Source organism: Rattus norvegicus, chromosome 4 (assembly GCF_036323735.1).
Source record: "Rattus norvegicus strain BN/NHsdMcwi chromosome 4, GRCr8, whole genome shotgun sequence".
Lineage (NCBI taxonomy): Eukaryota > Metazoa > Chordata > Mammalia > Rodentia > Muridae > Rattus > Rattus norvegicus.
In genome coordinates this window covers 98,584,245-98,596,247 of record NC_086022.1, presented here as the reverse complement: position 1 = coordinate 98,596,247, position 12,003 = coordinate 98,584,245, and the positions used below count along the sequence as shown (strand labels likewise).

Sequence of the window (12,003 nt, the reverse complement as noted above, 5' to 3'; positions counted from 1 at the left end):
GCCCAGGAGAAAATGATATGATCTGTATTTCTTGAAAGTATGAGTATTATTGAATCTGGAAAAATAAAGACATATTTTGATTGTTAGTCGGCTAGACTTGCAAAGCATCCCAGTCTTGGTGTCCTACTCATCCCTTCCATAGAATGATCCTTTAAGCATAATGGAGCCCACTCATAGATGCCAGCCTCCATCAATTTTGCCAGAATCACAAGATCAACATGAAGACTGAGGAAACATTGAAAAGGAAGTAAAGATAAATCCCTGTCTACATAGTCCCTTAGAAAAATAAAATCTACACAATTATTTTAAAAGGCATTAGAATTTAACAATTATACATATTTTATTAAAAGAAAGCAACAAAAATGAAGCTCAAAGAAATCATGAAAAACAGTTAAAATCATCAAAAATCAGCTAGATTAATGACATGAGACAACACAATGGCGGTTACAAGAAGGACCAGAAATTAGTGGCACTTGAGATCTAGTCAAACCACTCATCCAGCCAGATGAATTTAGCTAGAGCTCTCAGCAATTACTCAAGTTCCCCTGCACTCCCTTCCACAAAGACACAGAGTGCTCTGTTATTCTCCAGTCACGCATTACATTGCAAAGGGGACTGTCCTAAACAAGGATGTTTTTGTTAGGGTCTGTATCACTGTGTGAGGAGAATATGAACCTGACAGCAGTAATAAACTCCCAAATCCTCTGCCTCCACTCTGCTGATTTTAAGTGTAAAATCTGTCTCTGATCCAGTGCCACTGAACCTGTCAGGGACTCCAGAGTCCAGTTTAGACACCTGATAGATTAGGCGCTTTGGAGACTGGCCAGGACTCTGAAATACCCAATTCAAATATGTCTTTCCATCACTATATTTGAGGCTCTGACTCGATTTGCAAGAGATGGAGGCTGATTGTCCAATGGCAACTGACAAAGAGAGTGGAGTCTGTGTCATCACAATATCACTGTGGGTTTCTGAAATTATAAAAAAAATAATGTAAAGTCACTTACAAGCTTCTTGAACAATCTTTTTTAAAGTTTTTTATGTTATTTCTTTCTGATGAGATCCTGGCATTTTTCAAGAATTAAAAATGTTTTATATCAAATGCTTTTTCACAAAACAAGTGATTTCAAGGTTCTAAACATAATAGTCTATACCACTCCATCCAAATCTATGTCAGAGTCTTAATCTTAGAACAGCTACTCTTTCATCTGGAATTTCTCATTAAGATATAACAAAACCTCGCATGCCCATCCTGGAGAACGAACAACACACACATAGGCAGGCAGAGGTCACCATCCATCCCCAATCTCCTCCTCCACATTCCACTCTCCTTACCCTGGATCCAGAGCATTAGCAGAGACAGGAACTGGGCAGGACTCATCATTTTGAGGAAGTGAACTTAGGAGAGTGATCAGTGAAGGCAAGAGGACAGTTGAGATTTTATCTCAGGCCAGTGGGGCAAAGTCCTCTCTAGGGAGCAATATGCAAATGCTCTGGTCTATGTAACAGTATACATAGAAGCAACAGTTATATGGGCTTCTTGAATGGGAAAATAACTCAAAACAGAAAGTAATAAAACAAAATATGGTTACTGAAGGGAAAACAACAGGATGTTAAAGCATTGTCAGTGCAGTTCAAATCACTTATAAATATGGATCAACAATTCAGTCTTTCTGTGTAGTTAGAAATTTACTTAAATTTGGTCTATACACATGACTAAATTGCAGAGAATGGGGAATATTCTGATACACAGCTAGTTATCATAAGGAATGAACTGAGCTCCCAGGTCTTTGTTCTCGAAGTCTCTAGTGAATTGCAAGAATACAAGATGGAACCAAATCATTCAACTCTCTTCAACTTATTGACTATATTCTGACTCTGTAATATGAATATACTTTTTTATAATCTTCATTTATTAAAGGAAGAGTGTAATTCAAAAAAGTTTATACTATAAGCATTGGCGTACTTACTATATACATTCATGACAATGCAGATATCTAATAATCAACATTTGCCTGTAGAGAAACAAATACATCATTCTCATAATGTCAAAATCTTTTTGGATCAATTTCTCTTTCTCTTACATTTCAGACAATCTCTGAATTTCTGGTGGTTTCAGACTTAGTATTTTTACTTATGTGTTTTTCATTTCCCAAATGTCATTTGAATAAAACCATATAGGACTTGTCCTTCAGCGAATTAATTTGCACATTGTTACTGTTTCCTTACTGGTACACTGATGTACTTTGAATAAATAAACAATGTATCTCTGTTGCTTGATCTTCTGCTAATGATAACATTTATTCCTGCATATGAATATTTTTCTTTCTCTCCCTTGAGTAGTTATGAATAAAGAACTATGAAAGTTTTTATCAGATGACATTTGAATGTACATCTTCAAACTAACAACATACATGGACAAGTACTTGGCAGCTTCCACATGAGAAATAGAAAGGAGTTCATTGAATGTTATTCAGGAATGACAATGTTTTGAAAGTACAAACTTCTCCCAGTCATTGTAACATATATTTCTTTTTATTCAAGAAATAATTAAATATAAGGAATGCTCCTATGTTGATGCTTTGTGGCATAATTTCTTCCTTTTTCTAGTAAGGAAAACAAAATAACAAAGTAATAATGCAATAATCAATTATTTCTTTTTAAAAATCAAATCCTTTTTATTTTTTAAAAAATATCAGTTTCATTTTTCTAGATATGTTTTATTCATTTTTATTAGATGTTTTTATTTAAATTTCAAATGTTATCCCCTTCCCTAGTTTCACATCCATAAACTTGCTATCCCATCATCCCTCCTCTTCTTCTATGAGGGTGTATCAATCCACTTACCCCTTGCTGCATCTCTACCATAACATTCCCCTACACTGGGGCATCAAGCCTTAGCAGGACCAAGGGTGTCTCCCCTGATGTGTGCTCAACCTTCTGCTACATATGTTGCTGGAGCCATGGGTCTTTCCATGTGTACCCTTTGGATGGTAGTTTAGTGCCTGGGAGCTTTGGTTGTTTGGTATTATTTTTCTTATGGGGTTGCAAGCCTCTTCACCTCCTTTAATCCTTTCTCCAACTCCTCCAATGGGGACCCCATTCTCAGTTTAATGATTGGCTGCCAGCATCTCCATCTGTATTGTCGTGCTCTGGCACTGCCTCTCAAAAGGCAGATATATCAGGTTCCTGTCAGCATGTACCTCTTGGCATCACCAATAGTGACTGGGCTTGGAGGATGTATATATGTGCTAGATCCTCAGGTGAGGCAGGCTCTCAATGGCAATTCCTTCATTCATTCTCTACTCCAAACTTTGTCTCCATAGCTCCTGCTATGAATATTTTTGTTCATGCTTCTAAGAAGAACTAAAGCATCTCTGCTTTGGTCTTCCTACTTCTTGAGCATCATGTGATCTATTAATTGTATCTTGGGTACTCTGAGGTTTGGGGCTAATATCCACTTACCAATGAGTGCATACCATGTATGGTTTCTTTTTTTTTTTTTTTTTTTGATTGGGTTACCTTTGCCAAGATGATGTTTTCTAATTCTATCCATTTGCAAATGAACTTCATGAAGTTATTGTTTTTAATACCTGAGTAGTACTCTATTGTGTTCGTGAACCACATTTTCTGTATACATTCCACTGTTGAAGGATATCTTTTTTCTTTCCAGCGTCTGGTTATTATAAATAAAGCTGCTATGAACATAGTGGAACATGTGCCCTTGTTACGACTTAGAGCATCTTTTGGGTATATACCTAGGAGTGGTATAGCTGGGTCCTCAGGTAGTGCAATGCCCAGTTTTCTGAGGAAACTCTAGACTAATTTCCACAGAGGTTGTACCTGCTTTCAATCCCAACAACAGTGAAGGAGTGTTCCTCTTTCTCTACATCCTTGACAGCAAATATTGTCACCTGAGTTTTTGATCATAGCATTTCTGACTGGAGTGATGTGGAATCTCAGGTTTGTTTTAATTGTCATTTTCCTGATGACTAAGAATGTCGAATGTTTCTTTAGGTACTTCTCAGCCATTCAATATTCCTGAGTTGAGAATTCTTGTTTAGCTCTGTATCTCATTTTTGATAGGGTTATTTGATTCTCTAGAGTCTAACTTCTTGAGTTCTTTGTGTATATTGTATATTGGCGCTTTATTGGATGTAAGATTGGTAAAGATATTTTCCCAATCTATTGGTCGCTGTTTTGTCCGAATGACAGTGTCCTTTGCCTTACAGAAGATTTACAATTTTATGAAGTTCCATCTGTTGATTCTTGATCTTAGAGCATAATTTGTTGATGCTATGTTTAGGAAATTTTACCCTTGGCTCATATATTTGAGGCTCTTTGCTACTTTTACTTCTAATAGCTTGAGTGTATCTGGTTTTATGTGGAAGTCCTTGACCCCTTTGTACTTGACCTTTGTTCTGGGCAAAAAGAATGGATCTATTTGCATTCTTTTACATGCTGACTTCCAGTTGAATCAGCAACATTTGTTGAAAATGCTATCTTTTTTCTACTGGATGGTTTTAATTTCTTAGACAAAGAACAAGAAACCATAGGTGTATGGGTTCATTTCTGGGTCATTAAGACTATCCCACTGATCTTCCTACTAGTCTCTGTACCAATATCATACAGTTTTATCATTACTGCTTTGTAATTCAGCATGTGGTCAGTAATGGTGATTCCCTCAGAAGTTCTTTTACTCTTGAGGATAGTTTTCAATGTCCGGGGTTGTTTTACTTTTTTGTTTTTACTTTTGTTATTCCAAATGAATTTGGAAGTTGCTCTTTCTAACTCTATGATGAATTGAATTGTATCTTTGATAGAGATTGCATTGAATCTGCAGATTGTTTTTGTCAAGATCGCCATTTTTTACAATATTAATCCTGTCAATCTATGAGCAAGAAGATCCTTCCATATTCTTTTTTTTTTTTTTTTGGTTCTTTTTTTTCCGGAGCTGGGGACCGAACCCAGGGCCTTGCGCTTCCTAGGTAAGCGCTCTACCTCTGAGCTAAATCCCCAGCCCCATTCTCTTTTTTTATTTTAGTTTTTTAGTTTATTTTTTCTTTATTAACTTCAGTATTTCTTATTTACATTTCGATGGTTATTTCCTTTCCCAGTTTCCGGGCCAACATACCCCTAACCTCTCCCCCTCCCCTTCTATATAGGTATTCCCCTCCCCATCCACCCCATTACCGCGCTCCCCCCAACAATCACGTTCACTGGGGGTTAAGTCTTAGCAGGACCAAGGGCTTCCCCTGGGTACTCTTATTGGGCTATTCATTGCTACCTATGACGTTGGAGCCCAGGGTCAGTCCATGTATAGTCTTTAGGTAGTGGCTTAGTCCATGGAAGCTCTGGTTGGTTCGCATTTTTGTTCACATGGGGCCTCAAGCCCCTTCAAGCTCTTCCAGTTCTTTCTCTGATTCCTTCAACAGGGGTCTTATTCTCAGTTCAGTGGTTTGCTGCTGGCATTCGCCTCTGTATTTGCTGTATTCTGGCTGTGTCTCTCAGGAGAGATCTACATCCGGGTCCTGTCGGCCTGCACTTCTTTGCTTCATCCATCTTGTCTAATTGGGTAGCTGTATATGTATGGGCCACATGTGGGGCAGGCTCTGAATGGGTGTCCCTTCTGTCTCTGTTTTAATCTTTGCCTCTCTATTCCCTGCCAAGGATATTCTTGTTCCCCTTTTAAAGGAGTGAAGCATTCACATTTTCATCATTCGTCTTGAATTTCATGGGTTCTGTGAATCTAGGGTAACTCAAGCATTTGGGCTAATAGCCACTTATCAATGAGTGCATACCATGTGTGTTTTTCTGTGATTGGGTTACCTCACTCAGGATGATATTATCCAGTTCCATGTATTTCCCTATGAATTTCATAAAGTCATTGTTTTTGATAGCTGAGTAATATTCCATTGTGTAGATGTACCACATTTTCTGTATCCATTCCTCTGTTGAAGGGCATCTGGTTTCTTTACACCTTCTGGCTATTAAAAAAAAGGCTGCTATGAACATAGTGGAGCATGTGTCTTTGTATATGTTGGGGCATCTTTTGGGTATATGCCCAAGAGAGGTATACCTGGGTCCTCAGATAGTTCAATGTCCAATTTTCTGAGGAACCGCCAGACTGATTTCCAGAATGGTTGTTCCAGTCTGCAATCCCACCAACAATGGAGGAGTGTTCCTCTTTCTCCACATCCTCGCCAGCATTTGCTGTCCCCTGAGTATTTGAACTTAGCCATTCTCACTGGTGTGAGGTGAAATCTCAGGGTTGTTTTGATTTGCATTTCCCTTATGACTAAAGATGTTGAACATTTCTTTAGGTGTTTCTCAGCCATTCCACATTCCTCAGCTGTGAATTCTTTGTTTAGCTCTGAACCCCATTTTTTAATAGGGTTATTTGTCTCCCTGCGGTCTAACTTCTTAAGCTCTTTGTATGTTTTGGATATAAGTCTCTCTATCTGTTGTAGGATTGGTAAAGATCTTTTCCTAATCTGTTGGTTGCCATCTTGTCCTAACCACAGTGTCCTTTGACTTACAGAAGCTTTGCAGTTGTATGAGATCCCAGTTGTTGATTCTTGATCTTAGAGCATAAGCATTGGTATTTTGTTCAGGAAATTATCTACAGTGCCCATGTGTTCGAGATGCTTCCCCACATTTTTGTCTATTAGTTTGAGTGTATCTGGTTTGATGTGGAGGTCCGTGATCCACTTGGACTTAAGCTTTGTACAGAGTGATAAGCATGGATCGATATCCATTCTTCTACATGTTGACCTCCAGTTGACCCAGCAGCATTTGCTTAAAATGCTATATTTTTTCCATTGGAAGGTTTTGGCTCCTTTGTCAAAAATGAAGTGACCATAAATATGTGGGTTCATTTCTGGGTCTTCAATTCTATTCCATTGGTCTATCTGTCTGTCTCTGTACCAATAACATGCAGTTTTTGTCACTATTCCTCTGTAATATTGCTTGAGTTCAGGGATAGTGATTCCCCTTGAAGCCTTTTTATTGTTGATGATAGTTTTAGCTATTCTGGTTTTTTTTATAATTCCAGATGAATTTGCAAATGGTTCTGTCTAACTCTTTGAAGAATTGGATTGGTATTTTGATGGGGATTGCATTGAATCTGTAGATCGCTTTTGGTAAAATGGCCATTTTTACTATACTAATCCTGCCCATCCCTGATCATGGGAGATCTTTCCATCTTCTGAGGTCTTCTTCAATTTCTTTCTTCAGAGACTTGAAATTCTTATTGTACAGATCTTTTACTTGCTTGGTTAAAGTCACACCAAGGTATTTTATATTACTTGGGACTATTATGAAAGGTATTGTTTCCCTAATTTCTTACTCGGCTATTTTCTCTTTTGTGTAGAGAAAGGCTACTGATTCATTTGAGTTAATATTATACCCAACCACTTTGCTGAAGTTGTATATCAGGTTTAGTAGTTCTCTGATGGAACTTTTGGGATCACTTAAATATACTATCGTGTCATCTGCAAATAGTGATATTTTGACTTCTTCTTTTCCAATCTGTATCCCCTTGATCTCCTTTTGTTGTCTGATTGCTCTGGCTAGAACCTCAAGCAGTATATTGAATAAGTAGGGAGAGAGTGGGCAGCTTTGTCTAGTCCCTGATTTTAGTAGGATTGCTTCAAGTTTCTTTCCATTTAGTTTAATGTTAATGACTGGTTTGTTGTATATGGCTTTTATTATGTTTAGATATGGGTCTTGAATTCCTATTCTTTCCAGGACTTTTATCATGAAGGGGTGTTGAGCTTTGTCAAATGCTTTCTCAGCATCTAATGAAATGATCATATGGTTTCATTTTTTAAGTTTGTTTATATAATGGATCACGTTGATGGTTTTCTGTATATTAAACCATCATCCTTGCATCCTTGCGATGAATCCTACTTGATCATGGTGGATGATTGTTTACCAGAATTGTATTGAGTATTTTTGCATAGATATTCATAATGGAAATTGGCCTGAAGTCCTCTTTCTTTGTTGGGTCTTTTGTGTTTTTTAGGTATAAGAGTAATTGTGGCTACATAGAAGGAATTCGGTCGTGCTCCATCTGTTACAATTTTGTAGAATACTTTGGATAGTATTGGTATGAGGTCTTCTATTGAGGTCGTATAGAATTCTGCACTAAACCTGTCTGGACCTGGGCTCTTTTTGGTTGGGAGACCTTTAATGACGGCTTCTATTTTGTTAGGAGTGATGGGATTGTTTAAAATGTTTATCTCTTCCTGGTTTAACTTTGGTACCTGGTATCTGTCTAGGAAGTTGTCCATTTCCTGCAGATTTTCAAGTTTGGTTGAATATAGGCTTCTGTAGTAGGATCTGATGATTTTTTGAATTTTCTCTGATTATGTAGTTATGTCTCCCTTTTTATTTCTGATTTTGTTAATTTGGACACACTCTCTGTGTCCTCTCATTATTCTGTCTAAGGGTTTATCTATCTTGTTGATTTTCTCAAAGAACCAACGTTTGGTTCTGTTGATTCTTTCTATGGTCCTTTTAGTTTCTACTTGGTTGATTTCAGCTCTGAGTTTGATTACTTCCTCCCTTCTACTCCTCCTGGGTGTATTTGCTTCTTTTTGTTCTAGAGCTTTTAGGTGTGCTGTCAAGCTGCTGACATATGCTGTTTCCTGTTTCTTTCTTCGGGCACTCAGAGCTCTGAGTTTTCCTCTTAGCACAGCTTTCATTGTGTCCCAAAAGTTTGGGAATGTTGTACCTTCATTTTCATTAAATTCTAAGAAGTTTTTAATTTCTTTCTTTATTTCTTCCTTGACCAGTTTATCATTGAGAAGAGCATTGTTCAACATCCATGTATTTGTGGGCGTTCTTCCCTTATTTTTATTGAAGACCAGCTTTAAGCCATGGTGGAGTGATAGGATGCATGAGATTATTTCGATCGTTCTGTATCTGTTGAGACCTGTTTCCTGACCAATTTTATGGTCAATTTTGGAGACAGTACCATGAGGTGGTGACAAAAATGTATACCTTTTTGCTTTAGGATAGAATGTTCTATAAATATCCGTTAAGTCCATTTGGTTCATGACTTCTCTTAGTCTGTCGACATCACTGTTTAATTTCTGTTTCCATGACCTGTCCATTGAGGAGTGTGGGGTGTTGAAATCTCCTATTATTATTGTGTGAGGAGCAATGTGTGTTTTGAGCTTTAGTAAGGTTTCTTTTACGTATGTAGGTACCCTTGTATTTGGAGCATAGATATTTATGATTGAGAGTTAATCTTGGTGGATTTTTTCTTCGATGAATTTGAAGTGTCCTTCCTTATCTTTTTTGATGACTTTTAGTTGAAAATTGATAATATTCGATATTAGAATGGTAACTCCAGCTTGCTTCTTCTGACCATTGGCTTGGAAAGTTGTTATCCAGCCTTTCACTCTGAGTTAGTGTCTGTCTTTGTCTCTGAGGTGTGCTTCCTGTAGGCAGCAGAATGCAGGGTCCTCGTTGCGTATCCAGTTTTTTTATTCTATGTCTTTTAATTGGGGAGTTGAGGCCATTGATGTTGAGAGATATTAAGGAATAGTGGTTATTGCTTCCTGCTATATTCATATTTCGTTGTGAGGTTATGTTTGTGTGCTTTTTTTCTCTTTGTTGCCAAGATGATTAGTTTCTTCCTTTTTCTAGGGTGCAGCTTGCCTCCTTATGTTTGGCTTTACCATTCATTATCCTTTGTAGCGCTGAATTTGTAGAAAGATATTGTCTAAATTTGGTTTTGTCATGGAATATCTTGGTTTCCCCATCTAAGTTAATTGACAGTTTTGCAGTTACACTAACCTGGGCTGGCATTTGTGTTCTCTTAGGGTCTGTATGACATCAGTCTAGGATCTCCTGGCTTTCATATTTTCTGGCAAGAAGTCTGGTGTGATTCTGATAGGTCTGCCTTTATATATTACTTGACATTTACCCTTACTGCTATTAATATTCTTTCTTTATTTTGTGCATTTGGTGTTTTGACTATTAAGTGATGGGAGGAGTGTCTTGTTTATGGGCATCTCTTTCTTTAGGTTAGGGAAGTTTTCTTCTACGATTTTGTTGAAGCTATTTACTGGTCCTTTGAGCTGGGAGTCTTCACTCTCTTCTATACCTATTATCCTTAGGTTTGATCTTCTCATGGAGTTCTGGATTTCCTGTATGTTTTGGACCAGTATCTTTTTCCCTTTTACATTATCTTTGATAGTTGTGTTGATGATTTCCATGGAATCGTCTGCTCCTGAGATTCTCTCTTCTATCTCTTGTATTCTGTTGGTGATGCTTGCATCTACAGCTCTTTGTCTCTTCCTTTGGTTTTCTATATCCAGGGTTGTTTTTCTGTGTCCTTTCTTTATTGCTTCTATTTCCATTTTTAATTCCTTCAACTGTTTGATTGTGTTTTCCTGGAATTCTTTCAGGGATTTTTGTGATTCCTCTCTATAGGCTTCTACTTGTTTATTTATGTTTTCCTGGAATTCTTTCAGGGATTTTTGTGATTCCTCTCTATAGGCTTCTACTTCTTTATTTATGTTTTCCTGCATTTCTCTAAGGGAGTTCTTCATGTCTTTCTTGAAGTCCTCCAGCAACTTGATGAAATATGATTTTAAATCTAGATCTTGCTTTTCTTGTGTCTTTGGATATTCAGTGTTTGCTTTGGTGGGAAAATTGGGCTCAAATGATTCCATGTAGTCTTAGTTTCTGTTGCTTGGGTTCCTGCGCTTGCCTCTCACCGTAAGATTATCTCTGGTGTTACTTTGTTCTGCTATTTCTGACAGTGGCTAGACTGTCCTATAGGCCTGTGTGTCAGGAGTGCTGTAGACCTGTTTTCCTGTTTTCTTTCAGCCAGTTATGGGAACAGAGTGTTCTGCTTTCAGGTGTGTAGTCTTTCCTGTCTACTTTTCTTCAGCTGTTCTTGTGGGCCTTTGTCCTGAGTTCACCAGGCAGGTAGCTTGAAACAGAAAAGTTGGTCTTACCTGTGGTCCCGTAGCTCAAGTTTGCTCATGGGGTGTTGCTTTTGAGCTCTCCATGTGGGCGGCAACCATGAGGGCCTACGCCGCCTTTTCTGGGAGCTCCCGTGCACCGGGGACCCAGTTGGCGTTAGGTGTTTTCGTCTGGGGTCAGAAATGTGGGCAGAGTGTAGTCTCTTCTGGCTTCCCAGGCGTGTCTGCCTCTCTGAAGGTTTAGCTGTCCCTCCCATGGGATTTGGGTGCAGAGAACTGTTGATCTGGTCCCTTCTGGTCCCGGCAGTGTCTGGAGTTCCTTCCATATTCTCAGATCTACTTCAATTTCTTTCTTCAGAGACTTGAAGTTCTTGTCATACAGAACTTTCACTCACTTGGTTAGAATCACCCTTCACAATAGTCACAAATAATATACAATACCTTGTTGTGACTCTAACCAAGCAAGTCAATGCAATCATTTTGTTTATTTTTGAACAATGCCTTTATTTTTGAAAATCATTCTATAATCATATCCCTTTTGAAAATAGAGCAAGTATCTCAGCAAACACCTCATCAAAGAGAATGTACATAAAGTAATTCAGTACAAAAATATATACTATATATTTGATACTGGGTATGTAAGGTAAGTTATTAATAAACTACTACTTATCTGTGAGAACGCATCAAGTGCAGAACACTGACAAAATAAATGATCAGATGTTTGTAGGGCAATCTGAATTTCATTTACCGTTGGTGGAAATGCGAATGGTGACACCAGTATGAAGAACAACCGCCTAGGCTTCTATATCCAGCAAAACTCTCAATTAGCATAGATGTAGAAACCAAAATATTCTATGACAAAACAAAATTTATACAATATCTTTCCACAAATCCATCCCTGTAAAGGGTCAAAGATGGAAATTTCTAACATAAGGAGGGAAATTACACCCTAGGAAAAACCAGAAAGTAAAATTCTTGCAGCAAAGCCAAAAGAAGATAGCAACAGAAAAATAATTCCACCTCTATCAGCAAAAATAAGAGGAAACAACAATCACTAAGC

At 37.9% G+C, this 12,003-nt stretch overlaps 1 gene segment (V, D, J or C); it reads right to left on the bottom strand.

The window, feature by feature from the left end:
• Positions 1-424: 424 nt before the first annotated feature.
• Positions 425-1,433, bottom strand: LOC682707 (immunoglobulin kappa variable 2-30-like). The segment is given in 2 exon segments: positions 425-971; positions 1,336-1,433. Coding segments are annotated over 2 exon segments (369 nt in total).
• Positions 1,434-12,003: the final 10,570 nt, after the last annotated feature.